This window comes from Vidua macroura, chromosome 8 (genome assembly GCF_024509145.1).
Source record: "Vidua macroura isolate BioBank_ID:100142 chromosome 8, ASM2450914v1, whole genome shotgun sequence".
Taxonomy (NCBI): Eukaryota; Metazoa; Chordata; class Aves; order Passeriformes; family Viduidae; genus Vidua; species Vidua macroura.
This window is the reverse complement of record NC_071578.1, coordinates 12,817,634-12,837,518: the sequence shown is the minus strand read 5'-3', so window position 1 is coordinate 12,837,518 and position 19,885 is coordinate 12,817,634. Positions and strand designations below refer to the sequence as shown.

Below are 19,885 nucleotides of genomic sequence, written 5' to 3'. Positions count from 1 at the left end.
TTTTAAGGATTATTTGTAAAAGCTGTTGGCAGCAAAAGTGGACTACTGGCAGAGTTGCCGAGTTGCCAGTGTGGTTGTGGGTTTATCACAAATGCCAAATATCAACAAGAAAATAAGTAAAAAAAAAAATCTTATTCGCTATTACTTTATAAAGTTTATGACATGTGAAAACTAATCCAAAATGCCCCATCTTAATATGAAGAGACTCTCAAAATACACCAGATAAGGTCTTCCCAGCTCAACCAGTTTCATGACAAAGAGCCTGTACCACACATCACAAATTGTTTCTGTTGAACTGAACTGGGAGGGAACACAGGCTGCACGTCTGCAGAGTGTTCTCCCAAGTGCTCCGCTCTGACTTCTTGTGTGTCAGGGACTGAGTGGTTCCAGTTTCTCAGACCAGCTCTTGAGATGGTAGCACGGAGGCAGTGATGCACATGCAGCCTAGGGTACATGCTGGTTTACAGGACAAAGTGAATCCCCTGAAAGTAGCTGGGAGTCTCCTAGGCTTTGCAGGTGGGAGATCATGGATGGCATGTTCTGGCTTCTTAGTTGTGAAACAAGACTGCTCTGCTCTAATGGAGCTGAATGCTCTTTGAGAGCAGACCCATGTAGATCCTGCTTAGTAATCCTGCCTGGAGGCATCTACAGTTAGCTGAACAAAGGCTGGTGGGGAGGGATGTGCTTGCTTGCCTGGACAACAAGAAAATGAGACTCTCCTTCAACAGGGGAGCCCACTCTGGTGTGTAATAGCCACCAGCTACTGGGGAAGAAAGTGCTTTTGGAAAGAAACCTCCCCCTTCTGTGTTTTCCTAAGGCTACCTTAAAAATATTCCAAAACCCTTCTGTAATAGTTCAGTAAAAACTCCATGCTGGTAAGAATGACTAAAAATTACCATTAAAACTGGTGCTTGCAATGGAAATTAAAAACAAAGGCAGGCCAATAAAATATGTGTGCTCCAACTTTGCTTCTATGAGAGTTTTTTCTGCCATATATTTTTTCCTTATCTATAAAATTACTCTTTCTGCCCTGTGCCTTGCCTATGGCTCTCAGTGTGAAAAAGGAAATAGTACACTTTCATAGCACAAGCACTTGGGATATTGTTTCCAGGAGACATTTAGACTCTAGATAACTGTATTGCTGATATATCTGAAATAGTTAGTTTGGCAGTTTCTGACACAAAGAATGCATGGCAGAAGGAAGTAGAAATAATAAAATGCTGCTGGTATGACAAGTGCAGCCTAAGATGTAAATAGAAAGTGAATTCAGATCAGAGGTTGGAAGTAGGTAGAAATTTCCTAACAAAGAGTGTCACGGTCTCTGTCATGGCTAGGGTGGCTCTACATAACCTCTTCCTTGACTTGCAAAAAAGGAGCAAACTGTACAGTGGCTCAGCTTTTCACAGAAATGAGTCTTGACTTAAAAGAGGAAAGGAGACTGAAACACTTGTTCCAAAGGAGTCACCTGTAACATATCCCAAAGCAATGCTCTCCCTGTGCCAGAATCTTTCCCTAGTAGACTTCTCTTTGTGAAGATCTGCTGCCTTTACCTTCTATCGCGTTCCCTGTGCCAGGCTGTGTAACCCAGTGTGAAGAGGTAGCCATGATCTGAGCAGTAGTAGGACCATGTGACCTGCTAGGATCCTTTCCAAACCAAATTATTCCTTGATTCTGTGAAACTGTTTGGAAACATGAGTGACAGTTCTGGGTCTGACATGTGGCCCCTGAGTCTGACAGCTCCATGTTCCCAAAAGCCTGTTGGTGGCTGGGCTGGCGGAGGGCTGCAGAAAGGCTCCAAAATGAGCTGCTTAGACTTTGAGGAGTGTGGCTGGTGGTCGATGCTGCAAGGACTTCAGAACCCCTGCTGTTCTGAACTGTGGGAGCTGAAAGCCAGCTGTGGGACTATTTGAAGGTACAAGCACATGTGCATTAGCAGGGAAGAGCATTTGTCCTGGTCAGTGTGTAAAGAAGCTCTGGACAGTAAGATTTAAACTCTGCTCTTGATGGGAAGCAGAATGTCGCCTGAGACTTGATCTCCAGCAAGAACCTGCAGAACGCCATCCTGGCTGCTCAGGATCCTCTGCTGAGAATGTACTCACACATGTTGGTCAGCTGGGTTAACAAGGATCAGCCCTGCACATAAGCATGTGTGGAAAAGTAATTTCAAATATAATGAGGTTGGCAAGAGGGAGTCAGTAAGTTCAAATAAAAGGATGGTGTGATGAAAGTCTCTGAAATCAGAAGTGCTGCAAGTTTTTAAGTGGGAAAAATACAGTTGAAGATGTTATGAGTTGCTGCTGCCCAAAGACACTGATTTGTTCCTTATTGCTACTCTTTGAAGCAAGCAACACTGAATGGCTGAAATTTTTGGGGAGTAAACCAGAAGTGGTCAAGGATGGATCAAGTGTGGTGATGCAGAGGAGATCATAAAATGGTACTGTGAGACTCTGGTTTTTCACCAGCTCCATGTGATTCATTTGCTGGTTCAACAGGTCACATTTATCTTCATGTGTCAAAACCACACACCTCAGCTAGTCATTCTCTGACTTGAGCATTATCAACAGGATTGCAATTTTGCAATGGCATCTTAATTTCTCAATTCTCTTCATATGCGAGCCAAAATCTATGCTGTTCATCACTTACATTAGCTCTGCAAAGCCAACAAAAGTGAGGAAAAAATGTAAATAAACTAATAAGAGCAGATAATAGATGTGTCCTATTTCTAGTTATTTTGCTGGCTAAAATTACTATTTTTGGAATGAATAGCATGCTTGAAGCAGAAAATGCTGTGGTAGCTCAGCAAAGTCTCCTAACAGTTGCCACCAGTTAGAGATGGAAATAACCTCCTTACCATATAGGAAAATGGTGTTTCTACTATTGTCATGCCAACATCTCAAGGCAAGAACCAAATGTTTGTTTTAGCTGCCCGTAGTAGTTGGACTGGTCTGTCCAGCAAAATGTTTGTCTCTTCCTGAAAAATAGAGGCAGGTACCCCTCCGACTTGTTGCCTCTGTGGGTGAGTTTTAAAGGTGCTTTTTAGAGCCTTTTGTGGAAATCATAATATCCATGGAAGGAAGGGAAGCAGTACATCATATGCTGAGTTGTGTTTGCTGAATTGTGCCCTCACATGATCAAAACCCTTTCAAAAGTTGGTGTGACTTCTTAGGAGAAAAGAATCAGCATGGGGTCTTTCCTGTTGAGCCTCAGATGGCAGGAGGTGGTTCTACTTTTAGAAGTTATGTTGCTTCTGTAATTTGGGTGCTTAGGTGAGAGACCTGTGTTGGGGAGGTGTAGCTCCAGCCAGGGTGCAGTGTGGTGGGGTTCTCCTCCAGGTCCCCAAATACACTGAAAACTTAGTGCAGGACTCTTCTGCACTGAAGCTGCTGCCTCACATCACTTGTTCAATGAGGTGGTTCAACTTTTGAAATGCACTTGGTATTTTGTCTGTGTGGTGGCTCCATAGAGGTTTGTGAGAAGTGTGGCCATGGTGGACTCACATAAAAGAGAAGAATAGTGCAGTTCAGTCAGTACTGGGATCCACAAATGTGCATCCCTGTCGCCTTCTGGTGGGGTTTTGTTGGGCTTTAGTGGGTTGGTGTTTTCTTATTTGCAAGTTGGTACTTCCAAATTTTTTTTCAACACAGCTTTCAGTATAAGCCTACCCACATTTTCGTTTCCTTATAATACATTTCAAGTGAATGAAAGTGAAAATAAGAACTTTGTTACAGTGTTTTTAATTAAGATTTGTTTGTTTCTTAAGCTCCATAGTGTTCTTGGAACTCCCAGGTTGCTTCAAAACCTATTAGAGGATGTACAAACCACAGCCTGTAAAACGCTTCTGTTTCCTTGTGTTTTATACTTTTTCCCAGCCATGTTTATAGACTAGCAGGAAAACACAGACTTCTGGGAAGTGGTGCACCATGTGAGGAACTGAGACCTCACAGCATAGACCTTTTCCATGTTAGGTGTCTTGAGGACCTGCTGGGTGATATGCTACAGCTGATTTGGCTCTGCTTCTGGACTATTTTGCTATTCCAGGAAGAAGTTTTACAGGAATGCTAGTCTTCCATAAAGCACATGGCTAATTATGATGAAATCATTTTAGATAGGAATCTTGCAGGAACATATTGTAATTTTCACTTAGATCTAAAGGAATCCAAGCAGTCTTTTCTCAAATTATGGTGTTCCCTTTATGAATGCTTTTCCTCCCCTTGGCATCAGCCCCAGTAATACAGTGATATTGTGTACAATGTGGAACAAATGTCATCTCTTCTTCTAAGAGAATGCTTGGCTTCCAAAATGTGGTAACTTTTAGTGGAAAAGGAAGGGATGATGAGACAGCAGCACTGACTAGAAGCTAAAACAGTCTAACTCATGGGTTTGGAGATACGGGGATTTTCTTCAGAATGGTCTTTTGTTTTTTGGTGGTCCTTAGGTGTCTTTTAACCTCCTTATGTATTTTAGAGTTTCCAAAGACCATAACTTTTACTTTTCAAATGCTTGCAGATCATTGAGTAAAACATTTACAAAAGATACTGACAAAGCATCTTAAAAGTGTGTCTGTTTAATTTTAGGACAAGGAAACCTGCATGGGTGTCAACAATCAAAGTTACATATGTGAAACGGGCCACTGTTGTGGACAATCCCAGTGTTGCAACTACTACTATGAACTCTGGTGTAAGTCCTTCCATTTTGTATGGCTTCCCTTCCTAATCTGCATGGCTCTCATACTATACTACAGGTCTGGCTTGTGTCCTGTGGGGTTATATTCAGCCCTTGTTGTGCATTGCCATTGTGTTTCACTGCAGCACAATCCAGAGCTGATGTGATGTGACAAGGAAATAGGGTTGTCACAGTGGGTGCTTTCTCAGGAGTAATGGGTCGTCTTGCCACTGTTGTTTGCTCTTCTCACTGATTTGGGTACTCAAGATGACATACAGGAGTAAAGAATCCAGCTTGAGGGAGAAATGCCATACACACAACACTAGAGCTTGACACACTCAAACAGGGAATTAATTCAGTGTCTTTAATCGTGTTTGCTTTGTTCTTTACAAGCACAACAAGTTTAAATCTGGTATATCTTTTTAAAGATGTCCTTTCAAGGAGGAGGGCCAGTGTGCTTATTCTCTTCAGGACTGTTCAGAGTCCTTGTGTAGAGAGAGTCTTGGGTAAATCCTGGGGGTTTGCAGTGGCTGAATGTGGTACTGTGAGGATCACACATTGCCCATTGTAACCCATCTTATCTTCTCTTTCCCAGAATGTGAGATTTAAAAACACTGAAGTTTCCAGCAAATGGCTGAGTGACTGTACCTCCTGAGTCCCCTTAGATGGCAGCAGGCAGGTCAAAGCAGGTGGTCAGCAAAACTTGATTAAGATATATGGAAAAATGGGAAGTTGAAAGCATAAGTGATACATGCTGAATTTTAAAGGAAAACTTCAGCTTGTTCAGTCTGATGGTGTGTTCTTTCTCTAGGAGGAACACAAAAGGGTGAACATTGATATTATGCTGTTGTACGCCCTGAGCCTAGGCTGGGAGGGTATCTCTGCTCCTGGAATTTGGAAATGTGGTGCTCTGAACATTGTACCCCTACATTAGAGACTGGAGATACTTTCTTACCACACCCAATAGTGTCTTCTAGTTTTTATGCAACTATGCTTTCTACTTAATCCCTCTGTTGTGCCCACAGTTTCACTTTCCCAAAGTAGTTTGTGTGTGGAAATGTGTTACACATACAAAGACTGTCTCTTAACCTGGATCCAAGGACTGGAATAGCTGACACTTCATCCTTTAGTCTAGAAACATGCTTTTACTTCTCAAATTAGCCAGTGAAGTATGGAGGATGTGGTTATAAACTGAACAGGACTCTGTAGTAAGCATCTTCAAGACACACTGTGCTCAGACTCCAGCAGCTGACTATGTTGATACTAATGGCAGGATTTTAATGTGTTGCAGACCTTTTACAGCAGACTTATTTTCCAAAATGTCCAAACAGTTCAAGAAACAATTCAGGATAGGGGGCCATGGGCCAGCTCCAGGGACTGTAGCAGGCTGAGAAACAGACATTGGAGCTTTGGAGTGCCTGGATCAGATTGTAGCAGTCAGCAGCACAGGCAGGACAGATGGCAGGAATTTTTTCAGGCTAGAGGGGGATGCATGGACAGAGCAGAATGGGGAAGGTCAAACCCGGTTTTGCATTTGTGTGGGTGGGAATGTAGAGGAAGATGCATGTGTGCAAAGGCTTACTGGCTCCTTAGCAAGCAGGATCTAAATTGAGCAGCAGCATGGGGTGCAGCTGCACACTGGAGCTGGTGGCATGGTCACCATGTTTCTCCCATGGACATCTTGAAAGAGAAGCTTAGTTGGATTGCATACAAACAGTCTGGTCCAAGCAATAGCCCCCTGCCATTTTAATGGGATGGTTTAGCTGTCTTTGTGCTCTCAGTATGGCACAGACTTTTATACTTGGCAGTGCCTGGCTGCATCATAAGAGTTCTTGGAAGATGAAACCAGATTTTGTTAGAAGGAGGCAAAATATTAAAGGCTTCTTTTTAGAGCAGACTCACAGGTCACAGTGAAATCATGGAATAAACATGTTGGTCACACACACTGCTGGATGGTTCCTCAGGGGAGATAGGTTTCTGTGTGTTCACATTCCTTCTGCTTCACAGAGAGCATCGTGTACCACACCAAAATGAGGGGAGTCATTCAAACATGAGACCTGTTTTCTAGGCTTTTTGCAAATTCAGGCAAACATCCAACACTGATAAAATCAGTTAATGTTTTCAAAGCTTGATTTACCATTTTGAATGGTAGGAAAAAGCATGTCCTTTAAGTGTAAACCCATATTCTAGGGCTTGTGAGCTTAGCTGCTGCTCAGGAGTTGCGGAGTATCTTTGATAGGTATGTATGCTGAAGGCCTTCAAGGTGAAAAGTGGTGGTAGTAAATGTAATTAGTCTTAATATGAGCAGTGGAGAGCAACAGCTTTACATGCTTGGGAATAGATCAGCTTTTTAAAAGTTAATGATAACTTCTGGTTAATGAACAGTTAACATAGCAGCACCTTTTAAGTATGGCTTCATGGTTGTTCTGTTTTGATTTTAACCAGCATATGCATGTACTGAAGTAGCTTTTGGGAAGCTTTTGCTTCTCTTGACCTTCTCAGACCATCAGTGTGTGTTTCAGACTTTTGTGTGCCTGAAAACAGACCTTCTTGCTAGTTCTGTTGAATTAAATACTGGATTTATCTACCACCACAGCTTTGTGGGAAGAAGAAGCAGAGGAGGGTGGCATTTGAAATGGAAAAGAAAACTAGTCGGTCTTTGCTGGACATGCATTCTGAAACATGATCCTTTTTTGTGGCCACTTGGAATTTTTCCTGTAAAAAGGACCTTTTTCCCTGTTAGGAATTTGAAGGAAGTTAGTCTTTGAAAATGGCTGATCTCAGCAATTCTAGGCAGCAAGTAAGATTGTGGTAATTTTAAACCAGTCGTTGAGGGTAGTGGAATAGGATGTAAAATCAAGGTATTATTTTGTTAAGGGGTGGAGTGGAGGAATGGAGTATATGATATGCCAAGCAGGTGGACAGCCTATGTTTAAAATTAGATAACAGCCCAAGTTCAAATTCCCCACCCACCTCTTATTTAAAAAAAAAAACAAAAAAAAACCCAACAAAAAAAAAAAAAAAAAAAAAAAAAAAAAAAAAAAAAAAAAAAAAAAAAAACAAACCCCAAAAAGCAAAACATTGCTGTGTTGGCAAATAATAAAACTATATTCAGATTTATAGATTTAGGTCTAATAACTATATAAAGGTCTAGTTAGTTCATAAGCTTGGTAGCTGGTAACCTGGTGGGGCAAAAACGGCGATATGTCTTTTCATTTTCTTGGAATTTAATAATAAAAAATAAAATGGAAAAATGTACTTTACTTTTGCGTTTCCTCACATAGGAAAAGATGTTTGAGTGGTGGATGAGCTGGGTCAGCATTTTCATTGAAAAATTTAATTGGACTCCCCAGAGAATTCATGGTCCCCAAGGGGGAGAATGGCAGCAGCCAGTGGATTTTTCATCCTAGCAGTTTTTATTCAGGTCTCTATGATGTGATTGTGATTTGCTGGAGTTTTCCAATGTTGGCCTTTTTCCAGGCCTGACAGGTGTCTTATTGCTTAGACATTCCACAATACCACTTTTCAAAATACAGGAGAGAAGGTAATCGAGGAATGCAGTTCCTGTGTTTTGCAGGCTAAGGGGTAAGGCTCAGAGGTTCTGGATTTTCCCAGGTTTAAGAGTATAATGTGGACTGGACACTAAATCCAGGTCTGCTGACATCCATCCTTGTGTCTCTCCTTGCCTTTGGAATCATTTAATGATCCCAGAGGCTCTAAACACAGCAAGCAAAGCTGTAGAAAGTACATTTCATTGTGTGGTTGGAAAAATAGTACACTGTGCTTCAGGAATCATGGAGCATAGAAACAGGCAGCTGCTCACTGCTTGAAAAAAGTTGTAGGATTTAGAGAAGTTTGAGGGCTTAGCTGGTCTTGGGTCATGTAGGTACTGTACAGCAACCCAGCACTGGTAATGAGTGAGCATTCATATATTGCTTGTACCTGTTTTGTTTAGTTTTCTTTTTTAGCAGTGATACTGAGCCCCTCTGTTTCTGAAAGAAAGAAAAGAAAAAAGATCTTGACTGTTTAAGTCCTAGTGGAAGGGTTGTACAGGAAAAAATGTTCTGTTTGCAAGCAGCATAGTCAATGTTTTTGCTGATTTTGAACATTCTGCTCATTTCTGCACGCTTTCCCTTGGAATCGCTAGACAGCTCTTTTCCCAAAAAGCATGCTGCCAGAAAATTCTGGCAAGGATCCGGTTAGTTGCTAAAACTAAAGGAACTGCTGTAGCACGTATATATTCCAGGAGGTCAGCTTTATAATAGGAATTCATGTCCAAGAGTTTGCTGCAGTCTCCAAAACACTCAGTCAAACAATGCACCAGTCCCATGTTTTCATCCTTACCCCATGCTGTCATATCCCACATCCTTTTTCAAAGAAAGATTTTTGCTGTTCCTTGCCTTTCACCCAGCCTTCTACGTGGTTGTACTTGCTTCTCTTTCCTAGGTGTCTCAAACTTGCCCTTGGGCTGTTCCTCCTCAGCTCTGCTGCAGCAATAACCCTGCCATGACAAAGCCTCACCAACAGTACAGGGCAAACAACAGATGTCACAACCACACAGAAACTCATAATAAATAGGGTCACTGAGGGAGTTATTTCCTGATTTACTTGGACTTCTTGTAGCCTAATCCAGACAGCCAAATCGCCTTAAGTTTGTTTTGGTCTGGCTCAGTAAAATTCTCAGATCCAAGGCAGAAGGCAAGCTGTCTGGCATAGCCTGGCTATGCAGATACTGACTTTTGCCCTATGTGGCTGCTTCCACCTGTGCTGTGTTAATCAGCCTGGAAAGGCAAGAGAACTTCCTAGTGATGTTTCACCCCCTGCCCTACATACCTCCAATCCAGCTTGTCCCCAAGTACCTAGATCTGTTGTTCCCAGATGTTCAGGACATGTTCTCAGCTGGATGTTCCACTCTGGTCTTTGTTAGACTATTGTTCAACATGTATTTTACCAACATAGATCTCTTGGGAGGGATGGGACTTACAAATGTGTCATCTGGAGCATGGGAGCAATTGCCCTTGGAAGGCTCCCTCCCTAGGAGAGAGGCATAAAAACAGTGTCTGAGGATTTTCTGCCTCACATTGACTCTCATTGCACAATAGGCAAAGGATTTTTCTGAAACTTGTGTTTTTCCATCTTATCTCATTGCAGTGGGTCTACCATATATAGTGGACGCTATTCTGAAAATTAGAAACCAGTTGCAGTTAACACGTGTCTCCTTTTGTTACCAGTTTGGGAGCAAGCGAGCAGGAGTTGGAGATGTCTTCAGCTTTTTTCTTTTGCCATTGTACTGTACAAATATTCAGTAACTTTTTCCTGCAGTGAGGTCAGGCTGGGACTGCAGTTCCAATGACTTAAACTAACATAAAACTGTCACTGAAAGTCACAGTCTTTCTCTTGCTGCTGCTGCTGCTATGTTTGCCAAACGAGTTTCAACCTGCTCTGGTTCCCTCAAACCAGTTCAAACCACAGTTGCGCACAACTTTGTGCCGGCACAAGAAGAGGTGGAGGAAGCAGCAGGAGGTAGGGTTGAGACAGGCAGGAGAGGATCGCGTCATTCAGCGGCTTCTTTTATTCCTTCTTAAAATGTTCATGGGCCTATGGCCTGCATCCTTCCTCTGGCATTCCTGAGCAGCAGTGTTGGCTCGTACAAGCTCATGCCTGCAGTGGCAGGAGATGATGTGACCCCTCTGCCAAAGGACACGATTAAACCTAAGGGCATCCAGGTTGTGGTACCAAGTAAATTTCTCTTCCCTTTTTTGATTATAGTGTTAGCCCTTTGAAAGACAATTTTTTTCCAGCCGTGACTGACTGTGAGGCCACCATTTGGGACACTTCTTAGTCAATGAAATTGTCCCACTTCTCCTTCTGTTCAAAACCAGCTCTCATAGAGCCAAAGCTATTACCCAGATGCTTGTCAGGCAGACACAAAGGCACTTTGCAGTATGTTTTGGCTTGCTTTTAGGGGATTTCCTGCCAACAGAGCCATGGCATTTGCCCAAGTTTACCATGAACTTGAGGGCAAATATCTCTGTTCATACCCTTGGAACGCCCCAGAAAACATTTTCCATTTTGCACAGGATAAAAGGAGCTTCCCTCAACGGCATTGCTGATGGCAACATCCCAGGCAGCAAATACAGTACAGCATCAAAGCAGACATTGCTCCCTCCTTTCTCATGAGGAAGGAGTCTCTGGTTTTTTAATTATTAAACTGGTTTATTCTTATTTATTTTAAAGTTTGATCAAAACTATGGTTTGATTTGGTCCTAGAAGGGGTTTTCTTGAAGCTTTAAGCATGTTCTTTCACAGCTGGTAGGAAACATCTCTGGTGTACAACCATGTGATGGGGCTCCCTTTCCCAAGAATGCTGTAAATGTAGCAGCAGCCTTCTCTTTCTTCAGTACTTCCTCTGGTTGTGAGAGATGGCTTTCATGGGACCTAATTCCATTCCCAGGTGTTTCTGCAGCTTCCATTCTGACTTCCTGTGTCTTGTGCTCATGTCAGGCTTACAGCTCTGAGCTTACAGATCGGTGCTGATTCTTTTACTTTTATTAAAGGTTTTGGTACTCTGGCAGGGAAATCTCTTGGCAATAATCAACTCCTCAGCTGTGTCTGTTTCACCTTTGCTTCCATCACTACCCACCTGTAGGCATCACCAGTGAATTTAACCAAAAATATAGCAGTGTTTCCCAGGACTCAGTTGTTTTTGGGCTGGAGAGTGTTGCAACTTCTGACCAAGAGCAAGACTGAAGTTGCCTTCAAGTCTAGTGGTCTTCTGGTGCCTGTTTCACTCCAGACTTTTGTTTCAGTACTTTGCTTCTGCTCTGACTGTCCATCAGAAGTTGTATTTCCAAAGTCACTGGTTTTTATCTGTCATGTTGTCCTAAGATTGCCACAAGCTTTTGTTCCCAGTGGCCACTGCCAGGTGGCTGTGGAAAATACCCTTAAATCAGACATTTAATGGCAAATTTGGCTCAGAATGTGTCTCCCAACCATTTTTTCTTTTCCAGTGAGTGCAGCAGTAGCTCAACACAATGCTGGTGAAAACCAGCTTGTATCCATTCGGGAAGAAAAAACATCTTGAGGAGAAAGAGGAAGGCATTTGGCAACATTGAAGGCTTTTGGGGACATTGAACACAACCAGAAGCTCAGTTTTACTTGGTTTTTAGAGGCTTTTTAATGCCAAACTTTAGTTGCCTCTGTACATCTTACCCATTTTCATCACAAGACAGAATTGGTACCTGTTTTTACCCTGAAGGAGGTGTTAGTGTGTGCTGCTGCTGTGCTTGGCCCCTACGTTTCCTGCTCATTTCATGTTGTCTTTGGGTGAATTTGTAAGTCCCCTCCTGCCAAATGAGCTGCTGGCTGCACGGGCCAGTGGTCTGCTCAGCTTACCTCCCTGCTGCTGGTTTGAAGCCAAGCCTCACCAGGTGTACAAATGCACAGCTCAGTCATGAACATCTTCACTGTTCACCCCATACTTTTAGACATAATATTTACAATTGCACTTGGCCTTGGAGCATAGCTTTATTCCAAATAAATGACTATACTATATATTTTCTATGCTTTTGCAATTTTCTGTTCTGCAGCTAAAACTGCAGCTGTGCCCAAACTCCTGGCAAGGGAGTGTTGTAGAGCCTTTTATGGAGGCCCTGAACTCCCAGCACTGTACTGGACTTGCAACCAGAGCTGCGCCCAGTCCTTCTCCCAGCACTGGCACCTGTGCCCAAGTGACAACCAGGGAGCACCTCATGTGCCTCAGCTCCCATGGGTGTCCCATACTATTGCTTCTGATGCACTGGGGGCTTTCCAGCCCTGCGGTGCAGATGTGCTGTTGGGTGCCAAGGTGGGGATACAGCCATTAGAGAGGATGCCAGAAGCCAGGCCAGCAAATGACTCTGGTGGGCACATGCTGCTGATCTCCTGTGATCATCCAGGCAAGTCCTCCAGGCTCTGCTGAGTGCTCCATGCAGGCTCATGCTGAGTCAGGGGTTGAGTAATTCCTAGAAGCTCTAGGAAGTGTCAGCAGTTAATGAAACCAGGCCATAATGTGGTATTAGTGGGTTCTTTTTCTGGAAGTTCTCATGAAAAACAACAGATCTCATCTGCTCACATTTGCGAGCATGCACAGACCCTTTGCAGGAGAATGAAGGTGTTGTTCCTGGCACTGAGGCCAAATTGCAATCCACTAAATGATGGTGTGTTTACTTAAATGCCACCTGCGGTTTCAGTAGGATCCAGCATTAATTTATTATCCTAAGCCGTTGTATGTTGTTACTGCATGTTGTTAACAGAATTGCCACTCCTCTTCACAGGAATGGCTGAGCTTACTCTGACCCCTTCTCTGAGCTTGTGTATCAGTTTGTGTGCAAAGCACTTGGAGACTTTTTTTTGGAATGGGTAGAGAAGTTTTCTAAAGAAATACTTTTTTAATCTTCTGGATGCAGGCTTGGGTGGGAGCAGTTATTCCCTGCAGAAATATTTGGCTGCTACAGCTGAGATTGCTTAACAGTGGCAGTTCTCCAGGACGTCTTAACTAATTAAGTGCTGCTTGCTACCATTGTATCTAGACTCCTTGGGAAAGGACATGATCAAATGTGTTAAAAAGCATCTGTTTTCATAACTGTAGCTAAAATCCCTGGATAGCTGGGCGTAATTTTCCATTGTTATTGAACTCATGATCATGGCCTGCTCTTTGAAAATAAGGAGTACTTAGAAGATGAACTGCAGGCCTGCCTCAGTGCATGGTGGCATGCTGTGCCAATGACCTGGTTTTGATGAGTGTATTCTTGCTTCCTCAGCAAGCAAGAGCCAAGGGACCTTCTCTTAGCGAGAAATAAAGTGTATTTATTGGTGAGAGTCTTCAAACTGTGAGACAGTTGAAGTATTGCATTTGTGTACCAAGATTTTGGTAGTGATAGAGGCTACGGAAATTGTTGAATTGTTTGGCTTTGGAGTGAAGGGTGGACTGGATCAATCCTTTTCGTTTATATAAAAAGGTTTTTTTTAGAAACAGGAGGGTATTCGGAGGTCAGTGGCCACATTCTCATTTTGGTTTGGGAAGTGTAGAGAGTATCTTGAGCACTTTATCCTTTGCTTCTCTGGAGCGAAGATCGCAGTCTCTTCTCTGGTCAGCGTGGTACAGCTGAGCAGGCTGGCCAGAGAAACTACCCAAGAACTTTCATTTCCAGCCAAGAAAAAAAAAGGGAGTAGGAGAATATGTAATACCTTAATTTGATAGCAGTTTTTGATAAGTTTGGTGGTAAGGCAGGTTCCAGTTTGATTAGGGAAATAGATTGCACAAGGCAGAATAGAGATTTCAGTTTGCTGTGCCAAAATACATGAGGAATTTGGGTTACGACACAGGGAGGTGAAAGTCCCCACTCAAAATGCTCAGAGGCACGATATGGCACATCCAGTTCCCCTACAAACAGCCCAGTACAGGTCTCTGAGATGGATGATACAACTGCCCTTTGTCCTGAGCCAGAGCAATACTCCTTTCATTCTTCAAATTCCTAAACTGTTCACCTTTCCCCACCTAGCTCTTAGCAGAGCTAAGAGCATAGCAAACACAGCAGGAGATGCTGAAAACATCAAGGTATTGTAAAGGCATGACTAGAGGTTTTTAGTGGAGAGAGAAGAGCAGTTTGATACTACAGGATAGACTGGCCAGGCTGGAAATGGGCTGTGGCATTAGGAATCTCCATTTTGACTGCTTGGGAATAATGAAGAATGGCAGAGGTGTTACAGAAAGAAAAACAGTGTTGTGATCTCTAGCAAGGAGTGGCTGCCAGGCCTATGTGTTTCTAAAGGAAAAGCTCTCGCAGTATCTTCAGATGCAAAAACTGAGCTTAAAAAAAAGCTTACAGACACTGGGGGTAGGTCAAGCTGTGGGCTGCAGTTGCAGGAGACAAAAGCCTAATCTGGAGTGAATGTTCCAGCTTCTTGAAGTGTGTCTCGGAAACATTTTGTAGTGCATGCAAGTGAGAAATTTGTGGAAAGGGAGAGTTATTCCACATGTTGGAGGACGTGGGTAAAGTTCAGGAAGTGGTCTTTTAAAATTCCCTTTTAAGGAGCAGTGTACATACGGTACAGCAGTGCACAGAAACCAGCCATGACCACAAACAAAGCAGAAGTTAGGTTTCTTGAGGATTCAGAGAGGGAGGCTAGTTTAATTTAATTTTGGATAATTTAAGACATTGAATACAAAAATAAGTTTTAAAAATATTTTGAGACATTTATGAAAAAAGAGCATGTTTTTGTTAAACATAACAATGAAGGATTTGGGCTGGAAATTAAAGAGCAGTGCAAACAAAAGCAAAACATAGTGTTTGGGGTTTTTCTCTTCTTCTGTGGTCAATCTGCAGAGTGTCTTTTGTGTCTTGATTGTTATTTTCAAACCAAAGTGACTGTGGGAGGCCAGCTCAATGCTATTCACAGCTCTGCTCATTTTTTGCTAGAAGAAATGGTAACCAAAGGGTAGGAGCAATGGAGGGGGGAGCCATCTCCATATTTGGTCCTTCTCCAGACTTGTACCTATTGAACATGATCCATGTTCTACCAAAGTGCGTTCAGAGTTATCCATTCCTGGCAAGGCTGAGTCGTTGTGTCCCACACAGGCAGGAAGGTCAGTGTTGAAGCCTCCTGGCCTAATGCATATTTCTGCCTTTAGAGCAGTGCAGGTTCAGATCCAGGCGTTCAGATGATCTTCTCCATTGGCTTCTTGGGGTTTCCTACATTTGGATGCAGCTCTCACACAATGGCTAACACTTACTCTCCTCTGCTGCAGGGTTTTGGCTGGTGTGGACCATCATCATCATCCTCAGCTGCTGTTGCGTTTGCCATCACCGCCGCACCAAGCACCGCCTCCAGGCCCAGCAGCGGCAGCACGAGATCAACCTGATCGCTTACCGGGAGGCCCATAACTACTCAGCCCTGCCCTTTTATTTCCGTATGTACCTCACACTGCTTTGTCTGGAGACCGTGGGGAGCATGGCAGCAGCGAGTTTCCCGTGTTAGGTGGAGGGAGGGGGCAGCAGTTGGGCTCAGCAAGAGGCTGTGGGAGCTTTGCTGCCTAACCATGGCGTGCAGTGAGGAGATGGTGTTGGATGCATTTGAACCCCCTTGAGTCTAGAGTTGAACCACACCAACTACAGCACCTTCACACCCACCCCTGAGAGTGTAGTGATTCCCTGGGTGTTTTTCTGCAAAGGTTCTTTACATACCTCATTCAGGACTTTGTGGATGTTCCTCCTTTCCAGCCTGGACTTGCTGCTTGTGGGACTGAGGTGTGGGAAGTGGCTTCAGAAAATTTGGTCACACAGTCTGGGAGAAAGTGTTGTCTCAGCAGAGACTCTGCTGGCTCCCACCCCGTGCTGTGATTCCCAGGCCACACTGCTGGTCAGCAGCCCTAGGACTTTGCATGAAGGAGCTGTTGCCCACAACTCCGGGAAAGTACAATCACTTTGTGCTCTCCTTGCGTTCTGCTATGCTTTGCTAGAACAGCAAGTCTCCTCCTGACTGGAGGTACCACAGCTGAGTTTCCTCTGACACTGTTGAATTGAATGTATGAACTTGCTTTTCTTGTTAAACTCTGGCAGTCACTTCAGAAACCTTCCCCAGCAGCCTTTTCCTCCCCAGCCCCAGGGATATGCAATTGCACATGGAAAATTGCAGTGCTATCCTTAAATGTTTCCAGTGTTTAAGTACATTCTGTCTATATAGACTATCTTGTTGCCTCTTAAGAAATAAACAAAATTTTTCATGGGTTTGAAAGGCTGTAAGTACAATAAGCCAAACTCTTTTGCCAGTACTGCCAGTTTATTCTGATTGCACCAGAAGAATTGAATCCAGCATTAAAACAGCAACCAAAAGCCAGGATCTTCAAGTTCCTTGTAACTGCCTATGTCTCTTCATATTTGCACAATGCTTTGTGAGATGAAATCTTTGCTCTTGAAAGTGGAAATTCAGCTGAGAAGGCGGTGTTGGAAAGGCCCGGGGAGTTGTTCCCTCCGGCCAACACAGACCATCCCCCAGTGTGGTTTATGGGGCTGTATTGGGGTTCACAGTCCAGGGAGGTTTGCCTGGTAAATATAGAGAGAGCCAGGAGATCAGTCTGCTGTTCCCAATTGTCCATCTCCTCCTGTAATGGTGCACTCCTCTGCCGTGTTTGCTGCTTCTCTAAAACATGACACGCCTCACCTGGGACAAGTTCTGGCACCCCTTTGTGGAGCCCGTTGTGCTGTTCAGTGGGAAGGTGCTGGTAGGTGACAAATGCCATACCAACCTGAATTAGTGACTCGTTTCCTGAGATAAACTGCTCCTGAAATAACTTCTCCTCCTTGCCTCCCACTTCTAGGGTTTTTGCCAAACTATTTGCTACCTCCCTATGAGGAAGTGGTGAACCGACCGCCGACCCCCCCGCCCCCGTACAGTGCCTTACATCAGCAGTGTGTCCCAGCAGGCAGCAGTAGCACAATCCCGGACACACCCAGGACCCTGCAGCCAGCACAGAGCAGCTCTGCAGCGCCCAGCAGCAATAACAGCAGTACTGACAGCACCGGGGCCCCCGGCCGTGGGGACCCCGAGCCCTCCACCACCGAGCTGGGCGAGAGAGCCGTCGCCAAAATGCAAAGCGTCGAGCCCGGCAGTACCAGCACAGGAGCCGAGCTAGTGGAGAGAGCTGGTCCTGATAAGGATACAGAGTGCAAGGAAGAACTGCTGAAAGGTTACAGCTCTGAGAGCTTAGAGCAGAGCAGCGCCATTCCCGACGCCAAGGACAAGACCCCGGGCAGGCAGCGCCGTTTCACCGGCGACTCAGGCATAGAAGTCTGTGTGTGCAACCGGGGCCATCACGACGACGACCTCAAGGAGTTTGATGGGCTCATCGATGATGGTCTGGACGGGCCCCTGGACTTCTGTGACAGCTGCAGCGGCCGTCCCCACGGGGATGAGGAGGAAGGGCTTTTCAGTGCCACGGAGGAGCAGCACTGCGAACACAGCCACCACCACCTGCCCCGGCAGCCGGTGTGTGTACTCTTGAACACAATAAATGAGCAGGACTCTCCAAACTCTTGTACCAATAACTCCCCCAGCTAAGGTGGCGGAGTGGAAGGGAGAATCGGGGGAAAAAAAAAACAAATAAAAATGGAATAAGAGGATTAAAACTTTAACAGGAGGAAAAGGTGATACAACCTTCTTTTTTTTTGTTTATTTTTCTTTCTCCCCTCCAATATAATATGGGGACTAGACCTCGAAGGCCCTGCTTGTGGGGGACGGGTCACTCTGGGTTTTGTTAATTTTATCTGCCCTGCTCCATGGAGCAGGGACTGATGTTTCTAAATGAGACCTTCTAAAGAATTGAATTTTTCCAACGGTGATTTTGGTGATGGTTAGTATGAGTTTGTTGGTTTTAGTTTTCTGAAACACTGCTTTATCTTACAATCAGTAAAACTCAGCAAATCTCACCCTGGGAGGATACCAGATCACTATAAGGCTTCAACCTCCAGGTGTCTTCCCAGAAGCAAGCAGCTTCTGACAGTGCCGGCAGTCAGTAGCCCAAGAGTTCTGGTTTGATATAGTGCTCTTGAGGCATTGGGGATTTCTTTTCATCTTTTCATCTTTTTTCCTTTTTTTTTTTTTTTTTTTCTTTTTTCTTTCCTCATGTTAAGTTTCCCTGAAGCTGGTGAATGCCCAAACACATCAGCCATCAGCCCTATAACCTCTGGTGCTTCAGTGTTTAATACAGCAGGTAGGAAGTTTTCCACTTGAAGCTGGTGACTGAAGGACCAGTTTCTTCTAGAAGGAGTGTTAGTCTACCTTAGGCAGTTTGAAAAGAAAGGGTTTGCAGAAATTTGCCTTTATGTGTCATTTTTAAACACAAGTGTGTTCCTTCAATGCCTCCAAGAGCACAGTTAGCAGTAGAATCCAGGCAGCTGGGCTGCCTTCCAAGTACTGTGGTCTCCGAATGACCTTTTCCCGGTGTGCTGCAAAAGGGCTTGGATTTATTTTTGTCCTTTTTTTGCACCCCGATAGCAGCACACTGGAGTTCAGATGACAAAAGAACAGGGCTCTCCTTGGCCAGCGTGCCTTCAAGCTTTAGCGATGCATGTTGAACAAATGGAGACGAGAGCTCCGTCCATTGTGAAAGGGATGATTTACCTTGTAGATGTGGAAGACCTGTGCAGTATTTTTTTTTAATCCAAAAGTTTGGTGCGATTCTAATGATGACCACTTAAAGAAATGAATGTCTGTTTTCTTTCTTTTCATTTTTTTTTATGGTGGCAACTGGCTACTGTATAATGTCTGTGAGCGTGTGTGTGTGACTGCAATCCATGCATGTGAGTCCTACTGGTAATATGAAAACCTGCTGTAAGACTGCAAGAAAATTTACTGTAGCTTTGCTTTAATAAACAGTAGAGATTTTTGTTAGTAACAACCTGAAGGAAGAAAAAAAGCAAAAAAAAAAGGAAGAACTGAAACTAACATTCCCTAGAGTGCTCATGTGGAAGAGAGCACAGTTCAGACTATGTAACTTGTTCTCGGGATTTCTCCCTGTCCCTTTTATAATTATGGTCGTCCAGATCATTACTGTTATGGGGAAAAAAACATTGAAACCTGAACTTGGACATACTCAGATCTGATTGATTGAAAACCAAAATCAGGTGGAAACCAAAATATAATGCCTTTTCTGATAACTTGTCCATGTGTATGTGTATCATTTTGTGAGCTAAGAACAAGATCTGTCTTTAGTTTGTGGATTTGTTTTGTTATTCTACCTGGAGGTGTGTTGGCACTGGCTGGTGGCAATGCAAGGGAAGTGGTGCTTATGCCAGCATTTTAACTGCACATTTGAGGAGAGCACTCTTACCTTACAGGGTTTGGAAGAATCTCACTCCCTTGCCCATCAAAGCCTTTCTCTTTCCTCAGAACAGCTGATAAGGACAGCTCTTCAGTTTGGTTCTTAGCGTGCTCTTAAAAATGAAGGACATCGATTTGGATTCAAGAGACCTCATTCCTGGATGTCTGGAGCCTGGAGACCTGGATGAGTGGTAACAGAGAGGCTGTGCGTGCCCCAGAGCCTGGCTGCGTGGGGGCTGGTCACTTCAGTTGTGTACACTGACCACATGGATCTTTTGAGAAGATAATTAAATATCCCCAGTGCCACCCCCAGGGATTCTGTATGTATTGTACCCGATTTTGTTCCTCGCACCACAGAGGAAGC

At 44.0% G+C, this 19,885-nt stretch overlaps 1 protein-coding gene across 5 annotated transcripts in view; it reads left to right on the top strand.

Annotated features, from left to right (window-relative positions):
- The window catches only part of WBP1L (WW domain binding protein 1 like), a 59,495-nt gene extending 40,083 nt beyond the window's left edge, over positions 1-19,412 (top strand). For 3 of the 5 annotated variants that reach the window (XM_053983784.1, XM_053983787.1, XM_053983785.1), the window contains exons 2-4: positions 4,575-4,677; positions 15,452-15,613; positions 17,021-19,358. In XM_053983784.1, the coding sequence (XP_053839759.1) occupies positions 4,575-4,677; positions 15,452-15,613; positions 17,021-17,760 (1,005 nt within the window). In that variant the 3' untranslated portion in view covers positions 17,761-19,358. Of the gene's footprint in view, positions 1-4,574; positions 4,678-15,451; positions 15,614-17,020 lie in introns of all 5 variants that reach the window. The other 2 variants (XM_053983783.1, XM_053983786.1) reach the window with 2 other exon arrangements.
- Positions 19,413-19,885: the final 473 nt, after the last annotated feature.